Here is a 20638-nt window from a genome sequence, read left to right on the forward strand (position 1 = left end):
TGGATATGAAACATGTGATATATACAAACGATGGAATATTATTCAGTCATAAAAAATGAAATCCTGTCATTTGCAGCAATACAGATGGAACTGGAGGTCATTACATTAAGTGAAATAAGCCAGGCACAGAAAGACAAATATTGCATGTTCTCACTCATATGTGGGAGCTAAAAAGTGGATCTCTTTGAGATAGACAATAATATGGTGGTTACCAGAGGCTGGTAAGGGAAGCAAGAGGGGAACAGTAAAGAGAAGTTGGTTATTGAGTATACAAACACAGATAGAAGGAATAAGTTCTGGTATTTGACAGTACAGTGGGGAAAATTATAGTGACAATAAGTTATTGTATATTTCCAAATAGCTAGAAAAGAAGAATTGTAATGTTCCCCATACAAAGAAAAGGTCTAAATGTTTTCGGTGATAGATACCCCAGTTACTCTAATTTGGTCTTTACACCTTGTATACCTTGTATCTCATTGTGATTTTGATTTGCATTTCTCTAATGATCAATGATATTGAGCTTTCTTTATATGCTTGTTGGCTGCATGTATGTCATCTTTTGAAATGTGTCTGTTCATGTCCTTTACCCACTTTTTAATGGGGTTTCTTGGGGTGGTTTGTTTTGTAAACTTGTTTAAGTTCCTTATACATGCTGGATAATAGACGTTTATCAGATGCATAGTTTGCGAATATTTTATCCCATTCTGTAGGGTTATCTGTTTACTCTGTTGATAGTTTCTTTTGCCGTGCAGAAGCTCTTTAGTTTAATTAGATTTCATTTGTCAATGTTTGCTTTTGTTGCAATTGCTTTCGGCATCTTTGTCATGAAATATTTGTCAGTTCCTATGTCCAGAATGGTATTGCCTACGTTGTCTTCCAGAGTTTTTTTCAATAGTATTTAGTTTTACATTTCAGTCTTTAATCCACTTGAGTGAATTTTTGTCTATGATATAACGAAGGGGTCCAGTTTCAGTCTTCTGCACATGGCTAGCCAGTTATCCCAGCACCGTTTATTGAACAGGGAGTCCTTTCCCCATTGGTCATGTTTGTCAGCTTTGTCAAAGATCAGATGGTCACAGGTGTGTGATCTTATTTCTGGGCTATTCTGTTCCGTTGGTCTATGCGTCTGTTATTTTACCAGTATCATGCTGTTTTGGTTACTGTAGTCCTGTAGTATAGTTTGAAGTCAGGTAATGTGATGCTTCCAGTTTTGTTCTTTTTGCCTAGGATTGCCTTGACTATGGGGCTCTTTTAAAAATTCCACATGAATTTTAAAATAGTTTTTTTTCTAGTTCTATGAAGAATGTCATTGGTAGTTCGACAGGAATAACACTGAGTCTGTAAACTGCTTTAGGCAGTATGGCTATTTTAATGATACTGATTCTTCCTATCCATGAGCAAGGAATGTTTTTTCATTTGTTTGTGTTATCTCTGATTTTTTTTTTTTTTTTGAGCAATGGTTTGTAATTCTTATTGTAGAAAATTTTCACCTCTCTGCATAGCTGTATTCTTAGATATTTTATTCTTTTTGTGTGATCATAAATGGAACTGCATTCCTGATCAGGCTTTAAGCTTGGCTGTTGGTGTACAGGAATGCTAATGATTTTTGTTCAATGATTTTATATCCTGAGACTTTCTTGAAGTTGTTTATTGGCTTAAGGAGCTTTTGGGTTGAGCCCATGTGGTTTTCTAGACAGAGAATTATGTTGTCTGCAAATAGAGATGGTGTGACTTCCTTTCTTCCTATTTGGATGCTTTTTATCTTTTTCTCTTGTCTGATTGCTCTGGCTAGCACTTCCAATATGATGTTGAATAGGAGTGGTGAGAGAGGGCATCTTTGTCTTGTGCTGGCTTTAAAAGGGAATTTTCCAGCTTTTGCTCATTCAGTATAATGTTGGCTGTGGGTTTGTCATAGATGACTCTTAATGTTTTTGGGTATTTTCCTTCAATATCTAGTTTATTAAATTTTTAACATGAAGAGAAGTTGAATTTTATAAAAAGTATTTTCCTGCATCTGGGACTATTGTCTTTCATTCTGTTTATGTGATGAACAACATTTATTGACTTGCATACATTGAACCAATCTTGCATCTCTGGGATAATTTCAAAGGAAAAATTAAACATATACAACTTTCCAAAAAGTTTTTTTATTAAGCTATAGAAACTTTCACTTCATAAATGGAATAGCAAGATGGAAAACAATGTCAATATAGCAGAAGAACCCCTTCCATGAATAAAAATAATACTTGAATACACAAAAAAACCAGCTAAGGTGACAAAAATAAAATATTACAAAATAAATGAATTTCTATGAAATGTCACTTTCCAGCTTTGGAATTGGATAACGGGTAGAGATTGAATGAATTTTGAGGTGCTTCATAGAAAAAAACCTAGATTGGAGAGGCAGTTGATAGAAATATAGATGTTACCAAAGTATATTTGTGCTGTTATAACAAAATACCTGAGACTGGGTAAGTTATAATAAATGGATATTTATTTCCTCACAATTCTGGAGACTGGGAAATTCATGATCAAGGTGCTGGCATTTGGTGAGGACCTTCTTGCTGCATCATCCATGGATCCATCTTTTTGTTTCTTTCAGGCCCCTAGTCAATTGGACGGTGCCCACCAATATCGAGCAAATTTTACCAACTCAGTCCACTGATTCACAAGGCAATCTCCTCCAAAAAAAACCCTCACAGACACACCTGGAAACAATGCTTCAGCGGCTATCTAGGCATCCCTAAATCTGGTCAAGTTGACACATAAAATTAACCATCATAGATGTTAAAGGTAACTGGTGAGGCCTTCGAAAGAAATGATGAACATTTAATTGGATACTGGAAGAAAGATGATTTCTGTTATACAGTGGCAGAGAACTTGGCTGTGTCATTTTCTGCCATTGAGTGGAAAGTAGAACTTTCAGTGAGGTATTAGTGCATTTTCATGCTGCTGATAAAGACATACCTGAGACTGAGCAATTTACGAAAGAAAGAGGTTTATTGGACTTACAGTTCCACATGGCTGGGGGTAGCCTCACAATCATGGCAGAAGGTGATAGGTACATCTTACATGGTGGCAGACAAGACAGAGAACTTGTGCAGAGAAACTCCTCTTTTTAAAACCATCAGATCTCGTGAGACTCATTCACTATCACAAGAACAGCACAGGAAAGACCTGCCCCCATAATTCTATCATCTCCTAACAGGATCCTCCCACAACACATGGGAATTGTGGAACTTATAATTCAAGATAAGATTAGGGTGGGGACACAGCCAAACCACATCTTTCCACTCTAGCCCCTCCCAAACCTCATCCCCTTCTCATACTGCAAAATACAATCATCCTTCTCAACAGTCCCCCAAAGTCTTAACTCATTTCAGCATTAACTGAAAAGCCCACAGTCCAATGTCTCACCTGAGACAAGGCAAGTCCCTTGCACCTATGACCCTGTAAAATCAAAAGTAAGTTAGTTATTTCCTAGACACAATGGGGATATAGGCATTGGGTAAATACAGCCATTCCAAATGGGAGAAATTGGCCAAAACAAAGGGACTACAGGCACCACACAAGTCCAAAATTCATCACAGCAGTCAAATCTTAAAGCTCCAAAGTGATCTCCTTTGACTCCATGTCTCGTATCTGGATCATGCTGATGCAGGAGGTGGGTTCCCGTAGTCTTGGGCAGCTCCATTTCTGTGGCTCTACAGGGTACAGCCTCCTTCCTGACTGCTTTTACTGGCTGGTGTTGAGTGTCTGCAGCTTTTCCAGGCACACAGTGCAAGCTGTCAGTGGCTCTACCATTCTGGGGTCTGGAGGATGGTAGCCCTTGTCTCACAGCTCTACTAGGTGGTATCCCAGTAAGGACTCTGTGGAGGCTCTGACCTCACATTTCCCTTCTGCACTGCCCTAGCAGAGGTTCTCCATGACAGGCCTGCCCCTGTGGCAAACTTCTGCCTAGGCATCCAGGTGTTTCCATACATCTTTTGAAATATAGGTGGAGGTTCCCAAACCTTAATTCTTGACTTCTGTGCACTCACAGTCTCAACACCACATGGAAGCTGCTAGGGCTTGGGGCTTGCACCCTCTAAAGCTATGGCCCGAGCTCTACATTGACCCCTTTCAGCCATGACTGGAACAGCTGGGATGCAGGGCACCAAGTCCCTAGGGTGCACACAGCATGGGGACTCTGGACCCAGGTCACAAAACTACTTTTTCCTCCTGTCTGTTACCCAGTTCCAAAGTTGCTTCCACATTTTTGGGTATCTTTTCAGCAGCACCCTACTCTACTGATACCAATATACTGTATTAGTCCATTTTCACACTGCTTATAAACATACCCAAGACGCAGCAATTTACAAAACAAAGAGGTTTATTACACTTACAGTTTCATGTGGCTGGAGTGGGGGGGCCTCACAATCATTGTAGAAGGTGAAAGCCATGTCTCACATGGCAGCAGACAACAGAGGAGACCTTGTACAGGGAAACTCCTCTTTTTATTTTATTTATTTTTATTTTATTTTACTTTATTTTATTTAGAGATGGAGTCTCACTGTGTCGCCCAGGCTGGAGTGCAGTGGTGCGATCTTGACTCACCGCAACATCCCCCTCCCCAGTTCAAGCAATTCTCCTGCCTCAGCCTCTAGAGAAGCTAGGACTACAGGCACCCTACACCATACCTGGCTAATTTTTTGTATTTTTAGTAGAGATGGGGTTTCACCATGTTAGCCAGGATGGTCTCAATCTCCTGACTTCATGATCCACCCGCCTCAGCCTCCCAAAGTGCTGGGATTACAGGTGTGAGCCACCGTGCCCAGCCTGAAACTTCTCTTTTTAAAAATCATCAGATCTCAGGAGACTCATTCACTATCGTGAGAACAGCCCAGGAAAGACCAGCCCTCATAATTCAATCACCTCCCACTGGGTTCCTCCCACATGTGGGAATTGTAGTAGTTCCAATTCGAGGTGAGATTTGGGTCAGAACACAGCCAAACCATATCAAACAATAAACTTATGTACTTAGCTGAGTAGATTTCCAAACACAGTGTGGATGACTACAGCCTGGTTTCACTTTGGTACTTATAGTAAAATGTGAGAGCAAAGAGATAAACTGAGAGATGAACTATTAAGCACTTGATTAGTTGAAACATTTTCAGCTTGTTCAGGTAGTGTGCTTTGGTAACAGGGCCAAGGTTATGGCTAGATAACCATGTGCTAAAGAAATTAGGCATGTGACTCATGAATCCCTCAAACATCTTAGCAGAAGCCAGGAATAGAGATGCAGTTATTCCGGAAAGAACTGTAGAGGACCCCCTTGTTTGATGGCTTGGACGCCTGTTAATTGCAAGAAAGATTGATGTGGTTTCTGAGAATTTCATACCAGCAGAAATACTGACAACCTAGAATAAATGTCCCAGAGATGGGACAAAGTGAGAGAAGAATGACTCTGAGGTGTGAGCCACAGATGCAGAAGCTTGGGCTGACTTTACCTCCTTGAGGTGAGAGGGCAGGACTGCCTCCTTGGCAGGCACATAGAATGAAGCATTGAGCCACAAGGATTACTCTCAGGCCTTGAAAACTAGTGGACTTTTTTCCTGCTGGGTATCAGACATGCTTAGGACCTATGATCCCTTTTTCTTTTGTATTTTCCCCTTTTTGAGTGGGAATGGGAATCTACTTCTGCTTGTCTCACCGTTGCATTTTGGAAGCAGATAACTTATTTTTGGCTGCAAGTGTGTGCAGATGGAGACAAATGATGTCCCAGGATGCACCACATCCAAGTCTCAGCCATAGCTGATTCAGCTGATAGAATTTGGAGTTTTTGAGTTAATAATATTTTAGAGTTAGAGTTGATGCTGAAATGGGTTAAAACTTTTGGGATATTGGGATCAGGTTAATATTTGTCACATGGGAAGGACGTAAATTTGGGAGTCACACAGCTGGCTGTCATGGGTTGAACTGTGTCTGCTAAAGTCAAAACCTCTGATGCCTATAAATGTGACCTTTTTAGGAAATAGAATCTTTGCAGATGTAACCAAATTAAGATGAATTCATAGTCCATTAGGGTGGGCTCCAATTTAATATGATTGCTGTCCTTATAAGAAGAGGTGAAGACACAGACATAGAGGGGAGAATGCCATTTGATAACACAGGCAGAGATTAGAGTGATGCAGCTGCAAGTTCAGAAACAGCAAGGATTGATGGCTACTATTAGATGTTAGGAAGAGGCAAAAGAGGCAAAGGATTCCACCCAGAGCCTCAGAGAAAGCATGGTTCTGATGACACTTCGATTTTTGCATTCTGGCCTCATGAACTGTGAGAGAATAAATTTCTGTTGTTTTAAGACACCATGTAAAGGAATTTGGGATTTTTTTTAACCTGAAGGCAAAAAAAATGCAATTGAAATGATTCAAGCAGATGAGAAATCAACCAAATCTGCATTTTAGAAAGAGCTTCCCATTTACAGTGAGGGGAATATAGTATAGTGACTACAGTACACTTTCCTATTTATTTATCTCCTCTCAGAGTGAAAATTCTGGAAGCACAGGGATTGTCCTTCTTATCCATTAATGTATTTTCAGTATTTAGCATACTGTTAATTCCTAAGTAAAATTTGTCAGACAAATGAATTTTTTAAAGTTTTTCACAATAACTCTAAAAATGTATCATTCCTATGGAAAGAGACCTTAATCAATTTTATATCCTCAATAATCAACATAGAGCAGATTGTTGGAAGAATGCATAAACAAGATTCTGAAACTAAGGAAATTCAACTAGTTAGCAGTAGTTAGTTTTATCTTTACTATGTTATGAAAAGAGGAGAATAAGAAAGACTGTGCATTAAATATTTTAAGCAACACCATGCTTCCATGTGGAATTAGATTATAAAGTATAGAAGAAAAAAATGTCCAACACCTTATTTCTGACATCATCACCTTTGGAATAACTGGAGGACATTTGATACTAGTGACTTAGGTCACAGACAGAGATGGAGAAATAATCATTCCATTCAATTCATTTCAAACTACTCACCACAGGAATTATTAAAAATGAAAAGAATTTCTTTGTTAGAAGTATGGTTCATTTTAATGTTGCCAGAATAAAGTATAGACATCAAAACTCTGTGATTCAATTTATTGCTGTACTGTATTATTCATTTTAAAATAATATTAAATAAGGCATTACTTGAAAGGAATTCTTTTCCTTTTTGAAATGCTTAATTATTTGAAATAGCAATAAGCAATATTATAAATATGCAGATTCATGATAAAAGGCTTGTTTATAATCATACTTTTTCTTTTGATATATATTAGGCATCAGCTGATGAATTCTATTAATTATGAAAATAAAACATAGTTTTCTCTATTTGCTTTCAAAATAACCTCAAAATTATTTTTAACAGCAGCAGATGTTCTATCTGTAAATTTATGCTACTCTTTTAAAAAATATATTTAAAACAGAAACCAGCTTTGTGCTTTACAACAAATATAAATAGGGGTAATTTGGATAATGAAAATAAATGAATAACAGCAGTACTAATAGAACTGATCCTATTTGTGATGGCTCATTAACTCTGTACAGGATGTAATTCACTGCCCTGGATCAGGAGTTGATAATTGGACAATGTGGAGCTATTTACAAAAGATGACTGCAATAAGAAATTAACAGAAGGTCTGTTCATTCATTGGGAAGTCAGTACCCCTTTCGTATGTCTAACCATATTAAATCATGCACTGAGAAAGGCTGTAAGGAAGGAAAAGAAAAAGATAAGAAATAACTTGGATACAATTAATACTAGTAGTATTTATCAAACTCATAGTAAGCACTCTAAATGCATTTGATTACTTAATCTTCATTCTAATCCTATTCTTAAAATTATTATCCTCATTTTGCAGATGGCAAAACTGAGGCTTAGGAACTTGCTCAAAGGCACATGCCAACGGGTGGTGGAGCTTAGATTCCAACCTAGATGGTATGATTCCAGAGCCTCTGTCCTTAACTACTCATACAATGATAAATTGCTTCCCTAGCTCAGCCCTCTCTCCAACTTCATCTAGTCTAGAATGATAATGAACAAATAAGAATCCCAGTGTTTCTCAGTCTGAGATGCAAGGTGAAGAGGGATAACACAATGACCCCCTGGGGATGATTATCAGAATCTAGGAGGGAGAAAAGGAAAGGAGGAGAAAGTGGTTTGAAAAGGTATATTCATTAAACCTATTGTTTTCATAATATTAACGACAGAATTACAGCTAGACAAAATCTCAGCCCATGGGATAAACTGAAGAAATATTGTAGGGAGCATAGTTAGAAAACGTTGATAAACACCAGTACTGTCTGACCTCTAGTCTGTCATTAACTAGCCATAGGCTCCAGGGAAAATCATACAATGATTTCCTGGGACTGGACTAGATGATCTCAAAGGCCCTGCTTTCAAACGCTGGGCTGTGAAGCGCTATTAGTGACAATTTCTGTGCTCTGGAAAAAAAAAAAAAAAGAGTAAAGTAAGGGGTAGTAACTTTCTCATAAGGCAAACTATCTCCAGTTCAAAGAATTGTCTTTTATTCTGAAATTAGCTTCTTACTACTTTCTTGTGATGAACGTTTCAATTGTGAAGTGATGATGGGGATAGTACACGGTAGGAGTTCTCGTTTTGTTTTTTTAAAGTCACTACCTAACCAATTAAGAAGTTCGTTACTTTGTCACATCCTGGAAAATTTTTTGAAATGTTACAGAGTTATAAAATCTTATATAGGGAACCACTAGTGTAATGTATTTTCCAACTCAAAATTTTCAGAGTCTTCTACATTTCTACAGCACTTTACACTTTATTAAACATTTTCACATATATTATCTCACTTTGGAACACTATGGTCTAGGAGACAATCCATTTTCCACAGATTGAAAAATAGAGCTTAGGGAGGCTGCACAGTTCATTAAAGAGGAGCTAGATTCAAACTCATGTTTTATTTATTTATTTATTTATTTATTTATTTATTTATTTATTTAGAGATGGAGTCTTGCTCTGTCACCCAGGCTGCAGTACAGTGGTACAATCTCGGCTCACTGCAACCTCTGCCTCCCAGGTTTAAGCCATTCTCCTGCCTCAGCCTCCCAAATAGCTGCGAATACAGGCACCTGCCACCATGCCTGGCTAATTTTTGTATTTTTAGTAGAGACAAGGTTATGTCACGTTGGCCAGGCAGGTGTCAAACGCTGGACCTCAGGTGATCCACCCTTCTCAGCCTACCAAAATGCCCAGATTACAGGCATGAGCCACAGCGCCTGACCCCAACTCATGTCTTTTGATTTTAAATTCTGTCTGCTTTCCAGTCTAAGTGAATCTGGCCATGATAGAATCATAAGAAAGGTGTTTTCAATACATAGAATTAAGAAATCTGAATTTCTGGAAGACAGGACTTTTGTGTCTTTTAAGAGCTCTCCAGGTGTTTCTGATAGGTGGCCAAATCTGGGGACCAGTACCAAATGGTCTGAGCCTCTATATACCTGGTCTCACTGGAAAGAATAGGAGTTTTGAACTCAGACAGAACTGGGAGTCTCTGGGCAACATATAAAATCGACCTGAGCTTCCAGTTTCTTCATCTGTGAAATAAGGATAACGATGTCTAACATGCAGAACTGTGAATATTTGGGAAAAAAAAAAACTACCTAGATATGGTAGTCACTCAAAAATGGAAGTTATTATCATTACTACTACTACCTCGTATGATGCTCTATTATTACCAGGTAAGAATTAGGTATATATCATAAATAGTGATGATTCTGGAATTTTCCTGAAGCAAATTTACAATAAATACATGTCACCCAAATTATTCTTGATCTCAGGACAGTCTCCAGGTCTCGGTTTCCTTCTCAATGTAAAAGCAGTATCTGTGAACTGCTAAGCTATCTTCTGGCTCTAAAAAGTCCAGGACTCTATGATTCTCTTTAAGAGTTAAAGATCCAGTCTTGAGAATGTGGCTCTTTGAAGAGTATTAAACAGCTATACTTGAAATAAATTAGTGCATATGAATGACAAATCTCTATAGCTATGTTGTCATTTTCTATCAAGGTAAGACTATGTGCAAATCCAAATATTCATTTACTTGTAGTTTGTGATTTATATCTGCCTATGCTAAAAAGTATTTGAAGCAGTTTACCCCCCAAAATTATAATAAGACAACAATAAAACCAGAGAAAAAGCTAAGAATCCCTAATGAATAGGGTAGACAAGGAAGAAAAGGGAAAAATAGGGCAGGGGAAATGACTTTTTTTCAGGAAACTAGGAGAAGCCATTTATGAAAACTGCACATTTGTGGGTGTATCACCTGAAGTCAGGAGTTCGAGACCAGTCTGGCCAACATGGTGAAACCCCGCCTCTACTAAAAATACAAAAATTAGCTGGGCATGGTGGCATGTGCCTGTAATCCCAGCTACTCAGGAGACTGAGACAGGAGAATTGCTTGAGCCCGGGAGGAGGAAGTTTCAGCGAGCTGAGATCATGCCACTGCACTCTAGCCTAGGCAACAGAACGGGACTCTATCTCAAAAAAATAATAATAATAAAATAAAAGTTAGCTTTAAGATTACTGACCATGTTTTAAAAAAAAATAAAAATAAGGTTTTTTTCTCAATGTTTGTTGCCAAAGTCTGAAAATAATTATCATCAATATTCAGGTGCAATTCAAATGAAGGATTATTGTCTAAGTAGAATGGAATTCATATATTTAAATTCTTTTTTTTGAGGTAGCAGTGTCTTTCAGCTTTTCTTTTGCTATCTTCATCCTTGTTCTTCTGAAAGAGTACATACCGCAGGTAAGTATTTCATCTTTATTCCTCTATCATCTTGTCATCCTCTGTTTCTCTACTCATTTTGTAAAATTTAAATAGGTTTTAATCATGAAGACACAGGCTGTGATGGTAGTGATAAAACAGAATCCAAGATGACATCCCTTACAAATCCATATTAAGTTGCAGTTTTTGATCCTCTGAGCATGTTTGATTTATTGCTTTCTACCCTCTGTTATAATCAAAATGAAAACTCCTTCCTGGTTTTAGACTCAGTTTTCTTTCTGTTCCTGCTATCATTGTCCTGGCCCAAGCTCATGCCTTGCCTCACTTCCCACCGTAAAAGCCTCCAGTGAAGCTGGTCTCTCCCTCCAGAGCCTTCCACTTCAAGCTTCTTGCAACAGTAGCTATAATAATCTTTCCTTCTTTCCTTCTTTCCTTCCTCCCTTCCTCCCTTCCTCCCTCCCTCTCTCTCTCTCTCTGTCTCTGTCTCTCTCTCTCTCTCTCTCTCTCTCTCTCTCTTTCTCTCTTTCTCTCTTTCTCTCTTTCTTTTATTTTTGAGACGGAGTTCCATTGCCCAGGCTGGAGTGCAGATCTCCAGCTCACTGCAACCTCCACCTCCCAGATTCAAGTGATTCTCCTGCCTCAGCCTCCCGAGTAGCTGGGATTACAGGAATGCGCCACCATGTCCAGCTAATTTTTGTATTTTAGTAGAGATGGGGTTTCTCCGTGTTAGTCAGGCTGGTCTCATACTCCCGACCTCAGGTGATACGCCCTCCTTGGCTTCCCAAAGTGCTGGGATTAAAGGTGTGAGCCACTGTGCCTGGCCTATAATAATATTTCTAAAGTAGAGCTCTGATTATGTCTTTTCACCATTTAACTCTTTCTTGGTCATCCATGGTTTACCACAGTCCTGTCTGCCATTCAAGCCTCCATGATTCTCTCCCAAACTACCTCCCTCTTCTTACTGCATAGCTAGGTCTTATCTGGCTCTCCAGCCAAACTAAATGTCTTGTTAGTGCTTAAATGCAATCTTTGTCTTTCCATCGCCTTTACTACATGATTGCCTCTAACAAGACAAATAAATGAAGAACATAATAATAATAACCAGTCATTATTTCTATGTAAAAGTCACAATGCTTTTCAAATACAGTATAATTTACATTTGCTCCCAAATCTGTCATACTCATAAGAATCTAAGTTAAAGCATGTTTACACTTGTAACCCAAAGTCCAGTACTATCACTCCATATTTATTATATATGAAATTTATTCCTTAGCAACTAAGATAGGATTATCTTTCAGTTGCTAAGGTACATGAGGCCTGCTGGCAGGATTAGTTTAGGAAAAAATATGCCACATTGAACTCCCATGCAAAAGAAACAAATGAAACCTAATTTGCTGAGCTGTCTTGTTTATTTTGGTTCATTCAGCAGGGTAATAGAGTAGCAATAACATTGAACTGGATCTCAGGAGATGTGGAATTTAGTCCGATTTCTGGCATGACCGAACATACAGCTTTCAGAAGATCATGCATATTTTCTGCTCCTCAGTTTTTTCACTTCTAAAACGGAAATCTTCCTTGCTTTCACTCAAACAGTATACATACATAGGGAGTTATTATTATTTTGTTTGCCATTCCCTACAACACAGCCCCCTTTCTAAATCTATTTGCTTTACAATTCTCTACTATTCCTAAAGTTTTTTTCAGATTCCATAATTCCATTTCAATACCACTAAGAGTCCTGGAGGAGAAAGTAAATAGCAAACATCAGAAATGATTTGTTCAGATATATTGCTTTTAGAATGTTGACTGAATAACTCTAAGGCCCTTCCTAGCTTTAAAATAGTAAAATTTCACATTTGAATTTACACCTGAAATTCATATATCTCTTGTATATAAGGAAACCTTCAGATATGTTTCATCATCTGCATTCTCCTATATGACACCAGTTTCTCTGTCTCTGATTTTAAACTTTATGAAGGTTGACTATGTCTGTTTCCCTCTTGTATACATAAAACCTTGCCTGACATCTCAGATCTCTTATAGTCATGTACACTGTAGCTTTTGCCTTTACATCCAAATATAGATGTTACGTTTTAAAAAAAATGAATTTGAAACAAATTACTAAAACATATTTTATATTTCTCTTATATTCCTAGCCATGATATTACAGATTCTGAAGAGAGAAAATTTCAGCTGATATCATATTGCAAAAGGCAAATATTCTCAAAATTTTGTGTCTGCTTCATGAAATATAAAAGTATATAGTCAAATATAGCACACAGAAAACTAATAGCAACTGCTTGCTCCAAAAACTAGACTGGTCATCCTAATCCAAAAAGTGGACCTGAAATAAAGATGGCAAAGACATGACAAACATACAAACTCTTACTCACCTTACTAATTCCCTACCTAAAGTAGACATTGATGAATGGATGGATACCAGAAATCAAATCTTTTTGTAACCCTGTTTTAAAGATTTAACTGGCTTAAGTCCAACCTAGCTGGCTCTTTCATGACTTTCTTGTTTGAATTTTCAATACAATGGAAATTATAGTAAAGTAGCGAGTTTTCCTATAGTTTACTTGGGGATTTTCGAATTGATCTTACCTGATTTATTCTGAAACTGAGTAAATGAAAATCAAGGCTTCTAAATACACACACACACACACACACACACACACACACACACACACTTTAGGAATAGCCAATATGGGGGTAATTTCAAAGTCTAGTACATAATTGATAAACACTATTCAAAAATTTTTATTCTTTTATATTCAAGTGACACTCAAGGAAGGAAAATTAACTCTAGTATACTTTTCCTTCACGCAATACAACGCTTGTACTTTTCACTGAAATCACACCTTAATTTTCAAATCTTTCACCATTTATAAACTCTAAAAAGTATAAATATGAGTGATTCAGAGAGTGAGACTATGTAAACTATTTACACAAAGACACTCAAACCCTCTGGACAAGTTGAATGAAAACAAATCAGCACTTACTTGGCATAAACCACTGATGCACATATCCAAAGATTCTGTATAGCAACGAGTACCATCTAAGACCTTAGGTGCTAGTTCAACAACCAGGGCTGTTCCTTTGGCTTGGCACTTGAGTGAACATGGGTTGTCAGGGTCATTAGACACAGGAAGCCATTCATAAAACTGGCCATGGTGCTTGACATCATTATGAGCTGAGCATTGCTGAGCTCGGAAATCACCTGCTTCTGGTGGGCAGTCCTGGAGAAAAAAGAGAGAAAGGACAAACAAAGGTTAGGAGGATACCCCCAATACGAAACCAGAGCAGCTATATGGTCTGCTTAGACCTTAGAAAGCAAAACAAATGTCCTGGTCATGACAGATGGAACTTATAATATCATCTCAGAGCTTATATAATTATTTGGCTTTCAAAATGTAGAAATCTGAGAAAGTAATCACCTCAAAATACATTTTCTGATTGAGTTTAAATGGAAAAGTAACTGGCTTGAAATAGATATTCTGATTAGTTGGGACATACATTTTTTGAAAGTTGTTTATTGGTTCATGAATTCTTCCACATGGTGCTATCATTTTGACTTCCTCATAAGTAGAATCTAGTAAAGTCGGAGGATTAGTTGAAATTATTTGTCTCTTTCCGTTCTGATATTGAGAGCTATGACAATTCTTTATTTGAATAACTAGCAGTAAAAAGTTACAATAATTTCATTCAAAAAGTTTTTGTGGAGTTGTAACTTTTTGTCTAGGACTTAGGCTGCATAGTATCTAGAATTAAACATGGGGAACAAAAAATACGAAACCATTTATATATGAATTTCTTTGGCTTAAGGCAGCATAGCAGAATGGAAAGAGCATGGACTTCCTCCTTAGACGAGTGGCTGGCTGCAATGCAGTGCAGAGTTATTGCCGTATTCTAACACAGGGAAGCCTCGTCTTGTGTTAGAACAGAGACAATAACTCTGCACAACTCTCAAGGTTGTTGTGAGAAGTTCATGAGCTCATGCTGGCCAAATATCTGCACAAGGAATATACTGAGTAGATGGTAGCTATTACTATGATTATTTAATGAGGCCACAGAAGACAAAGGGATGGAGTATTAGCAGATTCTCTCAATTTGAGTTTTAAATTATATTGTTACAGATCAATGGAAAAATAAGAATCTTTTTGATGAAGTTTCATAAAGGGCAATTTAAAATGTAAAACTATGGCTAACAATGGCCATTATCTAACGAATAATAAATCTCAGTAAAAGCAAGTGAGATTTAATTTTAAAATAGCAAATATCGCCTATCCCTTGGAAAGGCTTTTTGATGGTTTATCTTATTCTACAAGCCTTCAGATTAAAATTTACTGTGGAAGACTGTCGTCGACTCTCCAGCTGTAGAAAGGCTTTTATTCTAATTTTTTGTTTTAAATAAAGGATTTCCATGTGGCCTTCAGCAGTTCCCTGTTACTGCATTATCATAGTGAGAGTTCTCTTATATAAGGTTTCTTTCTCTGAAAATCTCTTTACCTTTAAATAAACATTCTAAGAACAGGATTGAAAATTTTGACTCTTTTCCAAAACATTAGTGATACTATTAAATAGCATATAAAGCTCTGGTAATGGAGGGAGCACAAATTCTTTCTAGGCAATGTGGGGTAGAAACAAATATTCATTTAGGGTGAACATGAAATTGTTCAAAATACAATAAAGAATGTAAAAGACATTTTAGGGTTAGTATTATGTGTTCTCAGAGTGAATAAAACATAGTAGTAAAGGAAAAGAATAATGTATATAACATAGGTATAGACACACAGGCACCCAGCAAGGCTTAACATTTGGAATATTGTCTGAAAAGAGTATGATTAAAATTTACTACTTATTAATTTTTTAGATAATAGGATGCAGTTTAAAATTTTAAAGATCCATAAATAAATAAATATGTGTGCTGCGCAGGCTATTGACTTGTTTATTTTGTAAAATAAAACAAAAACTACAACCAGCAAAACTATATTATGAATTACAACACAGGTAAATTGTGTCAAACCATGACATACAAAACAAATTAACTTTATTTTATTTTATTTTATTTTATTTTATTTTTGAGATGGAGTCTCACTCTGTCTCCTGGGGTGGAATACAGTGGCATGATCTCGGCTCACTGCAACCTCCGCCTCCTGGGTTCAAGCAGTTCTCCTACCTCAGCCTTCTGAGCAGTTGGCATTATAGGTGCATGTCCCCACACCCAGCTCATTTTTTTTATATTTTTAGTAGAGACGGGATTTTGCCATGCTGGCCAGGCTGGTCTCGAACTCCTGACTTCAGGTGACCCACCTGCCTCGGCCTCCCAAACTGCTGGGATTACAGGCATGAGCCACCACAACTGGCCACAAACAACTTTAAATGTTTAACACCAGCTCCTTTCAGACCATATGTTCTAGAGCACAGAGAAACTGGTTTAATATTAGCTCTTAATGAACTCACATTCCAAAGACAAGACTTCCACTTGCCTAATGTACAAATTCTACCAATATCTGCCTAGGCCTCACTTACTAACTTCTGCCCTAAGACAACTCTATAACTGACAACTGCCCCCAAACTCTACACGTAGCCTTCCTTAAATTTCCCCACTTGAGATATGATAGAGTCTCTGCCAAGGTTCTGCTCTCCCCTGCTTAGCATGTTTAATAAACCTACCTTTATATGATCCACAAGTTCCTGGTCATTGCATGGGAGTGTCTACAGTTGAACTGACAGTTTAGCAATGTTTAAATACAGTATTTTCATTTGATAATACATATCATCCCAGGAGTCACTTGATTCCTCAGTAGTACAGAAGAATTAGAGTACATTGTACTGAAGGTACAGAACTTTATTATACTGAAATACAATAAAGCAGAACATTGACGAAATTGTTTGAAATGGCTCCAAACTTCTCTTAACATTTCCTTTGCCTCTTTTTTCTATACAAGTGAAACAGCTAGAAGGGTCAGGCTGAATCACCTCTGCCTTAATGAGCGGAAGATATAATTAAGAGACCTCTTAATATGAACCAGAAAACATTTTCTCACTTTTCCTATTCTGAGAAAAGTGTCAATTACGTTTTTCAATTGATAATGCAATATCATCTTAGTACAGACACAAAACCTCTACAGAGTCTCCTGTGATTCCCTTCTGTTCAATAAATTGTGTTGGTTCTTCCCACCTTTCCTAAAACAAATAAGACCTAAAGGCAGTCAAAGGTAAAACAATGAAGTTAAAATGTTAAGACCTTTAGGTTCTGTTTTCTGTGACAAACACAGTAAACATATTTAGACACATCATAGAGAATCAACATGCAGACAGATGTTCTTATTTGCAATTCATCTGTATCTAATGGCTTCAAGAACACCTGTTACAAGTTTTATGGTTTCACAACTAGAGAAATAGCTCTGAGAAGAATAACGCTTAAGAACATCTTTACTCAGTTTTATCACTCCTGTCTTTCCTTCCACCTATATTTTTGTAGGGGTCGGAAAATATATTTTGCTAAATTGAGAATGCTCTTAAAACCTGGAGTTCAGAGTTGGACACTGAACTTGAACCTTTTTAGTGTGTGAGTTTATTTGTACTTGGCAAAATGCAACTTCCTGTTTCAAGAAAAAGGACTTAAGAAAACTTATAAAACAGGTTCAGAAAGCTTCTTGGACATCAAATAGCTTTTACAAAATAACATTTTGATGATTTAAGTGTAAATGAATCAGAAACATATGAATCAAATTTCCCTTGAAATACGCATGTTTAAAAATTAAGGGGAAGAAGGATTTGGCAAAACATTCTTTGTTTGAACCGAAAACATTTCAAGCATAGTTCAAGACATCCATTGAACCCCTAATGCATCTGGGATCATCCAGCTGCAAGAGTGGAAACGCAAGCAGTCATTGTAACTTCTTGTTCCACAAGTATGCTAATACAAATGATTTGCATAGAGATTTACCATCTACAAAGTTTTTGGTTTTTAATTATAAATTGGTCCATGAAACCACCATACCTCCTGATCCTTTTGTGGGTTTTTTTGGTATTTTTTTTTTCTTTTTGTGGCGAATGGGGTCTCGCCCTTCATTCTCCAGGCAGGTCTTGAAGTTGCTCAGACAGGTCTGGAACTCCTGGACTCATGCTATCCTTCTACCTCTGCCTCCCTAAGTACCAGGATTACAGGTGTAAGCCACTGTGCTTGACCCTTTTAAAAGTCAGATTCAGAAAATGATAACCTAACTGTTTGGAAAAATACTTAACATATTTTACTGGGCATCATCTTTGAAATATCAGCTTTTGGAGACATGCTTTTTGATACTACAAGTAATCAGTTTTAACCATGAGGGGTAGTTTTCTTTAAGGAAAACTGAATGTAGAATGTACTAAATATATATAATGTGGGATTTCTGCTCTCATAAAACCCTAGTGGTAGGAATAATAAACTTTAAATTGGCATATTTAAAATGAAGAATAAAACAAATGAATTATGGCTTAAATATGCTTACGTGTATTTATAGATTTTTGCACTGAACTTGGCTCATAGAAAGACTGATGGAGACAATTAAAATAGTCAAAAACTCTAGTAGTTATATGGACCAAATGCATTCCATCCCCTAACAAGAACCCGGCAAAAAATACAGTGTGGCAGGGATGCACAGGACTAAAGACTACCACTTCTAGCCCCTCATACATCTCCAGAATTGCCATCAAATAGAAATGGAGCAAGAGAAAGCAATCTAATACTTTTTCTCTTAGTTTCCTGCCTATTTCCAATAAACTCTAAATACACCAGTGGATTGACAGCTCTGTGTCATGTTACTGGGCTAAGACTTCCTCACTATAAAGTCTATTTTCTTTGAAATAATCACATGATCCCACGAATTACTGTATTTAGCCATTTAATATAATCATTTTCTCCTCAAGTTTTAAGCACTTAATTCTAATGGTGTCAGAGCTCTCTTCTTTAAAAGCACAAAAATAAAATCTGACCTTTTATTTGCTCCCATTATAATTTATAAAGTCCATGGAGTTCTGCCATATATGAATCCAATTCAAAACATTTTCTGGTTAATCAACTATCCAGTGGGAAAGATAAGATGGATCCCAGATGTCCCCTGATGATGACGGTAGATCGGATTACACTGTGGGACAAAGGAGGGTAAGGGTTCCCAGAGTTTACTCAACGGGTGAAATGTAAAAGATTCTATCGCAGCAGCTCAGGTGGCAGCATATAAAAGGTTTTTAAAGTGACTTTGAAAAATATACAGAATGTAGATTCAGGGTCAGGAGAAGCATTAATTTTTCTTTATTTTCATTCTTTTTAAAGAAGGCATTTTCCTTCAGAGAGACATACCTCTGCTTTTCCTCTGCCCTTAAATATTCAGTGGTTGTCCTATTCTATTAATTTTGTTGTTTCATTTAACCTATTATATGAGTGCCATGCTATTAATGCTTTTATATGTAGAATCAATATTTGTATCTGATAGTGTCAAGAACCTTGGAAATCATATTCAGATGACTACATGTACTGTAGCAACCGGAAAAAAAAAAAAATCCATGCTTCTGACTTAATTTTCCTCTCTTAAAAATGTACTTTCAAATAGCCTTATTTTTTAAAATTATTATGTTGTTAAGGTTATTTTCTTTTGTCTTTTCTTATTGTTTGTGCTTCCTCCCTTTTGTTTGATTAAATCTACTGCTTGTCAATCTATTTTATTCATTTTTTAAGAGAAATAGATCCTAATTTGTTAATTCAACAATTCTTCTAATGCATTGATTTTTGCTTCCATCACTATAAAATTCTTCCTTCTTCTTTTAGTTTAAGTGCTGGAGAGGATGTGGAGAAATAGGAACACTTTTACACTGTTGGTGGGATTGTAAACTAGTTCAACCATTATGGAAAACAGTATGGCGATTCCTCAAGGATCTAGAACTAGATGTACCATATGACCCAGCCATCCCATTACTGGGTATATACCCAAAGGATTATAAATTATGCTGCTATAAAGACACATGCACACGTATGTTTATTGCAGCACTATTCACAATAGCAAAGACTTGGAATCAACCCAAATGTCCATCAGTGACAGACTGGATTAAGAAAATGTGGCACATATACACCATGGAATACTATGCAGCCATCAAAAAGGATGAGTTTGTGTCCTTTGTAGGGACATGGATGCAGCTGGAAACCATCATTCTTAGCAAACTATCACAAGAACAGAAAACCAAACACCGCATGTTCTCACTCATAGGTGGGAACTGAACAATGAGATCACTTGGACTCAGGAAGGGGAATATCACACACAAGGGCCTATCGTGGGGAGGGGGGAGGGGGGAGGGATTGCATTGGGAGTTATACCTGATGTAAATGACGAGTTAATGGGTGCAGCACACCAACATGGCACAAGTATACATATGTAACAAACCTGCACGTTATGCACATGTACCCTACAACTTAAAGTATAATAATAAAAAATAAATTAAAAAAAATGTACTTTTAAACCCCATACTGCCTCTCCACAGTGTCCTAATCACTCACTCTCCACAACAGTTACTATACAAGAAATACAGTTAGAATTGTCTAACAAGGCATATACTCTATCCTCCAACAACTGTGGATAACCACTTTATGATAAAAACATATATAGAAATTTACCAGCTACTGGATGATGTTAGAAAATCTTACCAGTTGTTTTACCCTCAAAATATTAGGAATCCTCAGTTTACTGACAGTAAAATAAGAAAAGATTACCATAAAAGGCTGCTCTATAATAAATGGATAAATGCTCTGGAAAATATATCCTCTAAAGTTTTCGAATTTTTTAGCACACCTAAGTGCTGCCTCT

General features: G+C 37.1%; 1 protein-coding gene across 5 annotated transcripts in view; it reads right to left on the bottom strand.

Moving 5' to 3' along the window:
* Positions 1–20638, bottom strand: part of ADAMTSL1 (ADAMTS like 1) — a 956812-nt gene that overhangs the window by 301448 nt on the left and 634726 nt on the right. For all 5 annotated transcript variants that reach the window (XM_077966031.1, XM_077966030.1, XM_028835141.2 and 2 more), the window contains one exon: positions 13799–14035. In XM_077966031.1, the coding sequence (XP_077822157.1) occupies positions 13799–14035 (237 nt within the window). The remainder of the gene's footprint in view (positions 1–13798; positions 14036–20638) is intronic.

Source organism: Macaca mulatta, chromosome 15, assembly GCF_049350105.2.
Source record: "Macaca mulatta isolate MMU2019108-1 chromosome 15, T2T-MMU8v2.0, whole genome shotgun sequence".
In the NCBI taxonomy this organism is placed as follows: Eukaryota; Metazoa; Chordata; class Mammalia; order Primates; family Cercopithecidae; genus Macaca; species Macaca mulatta.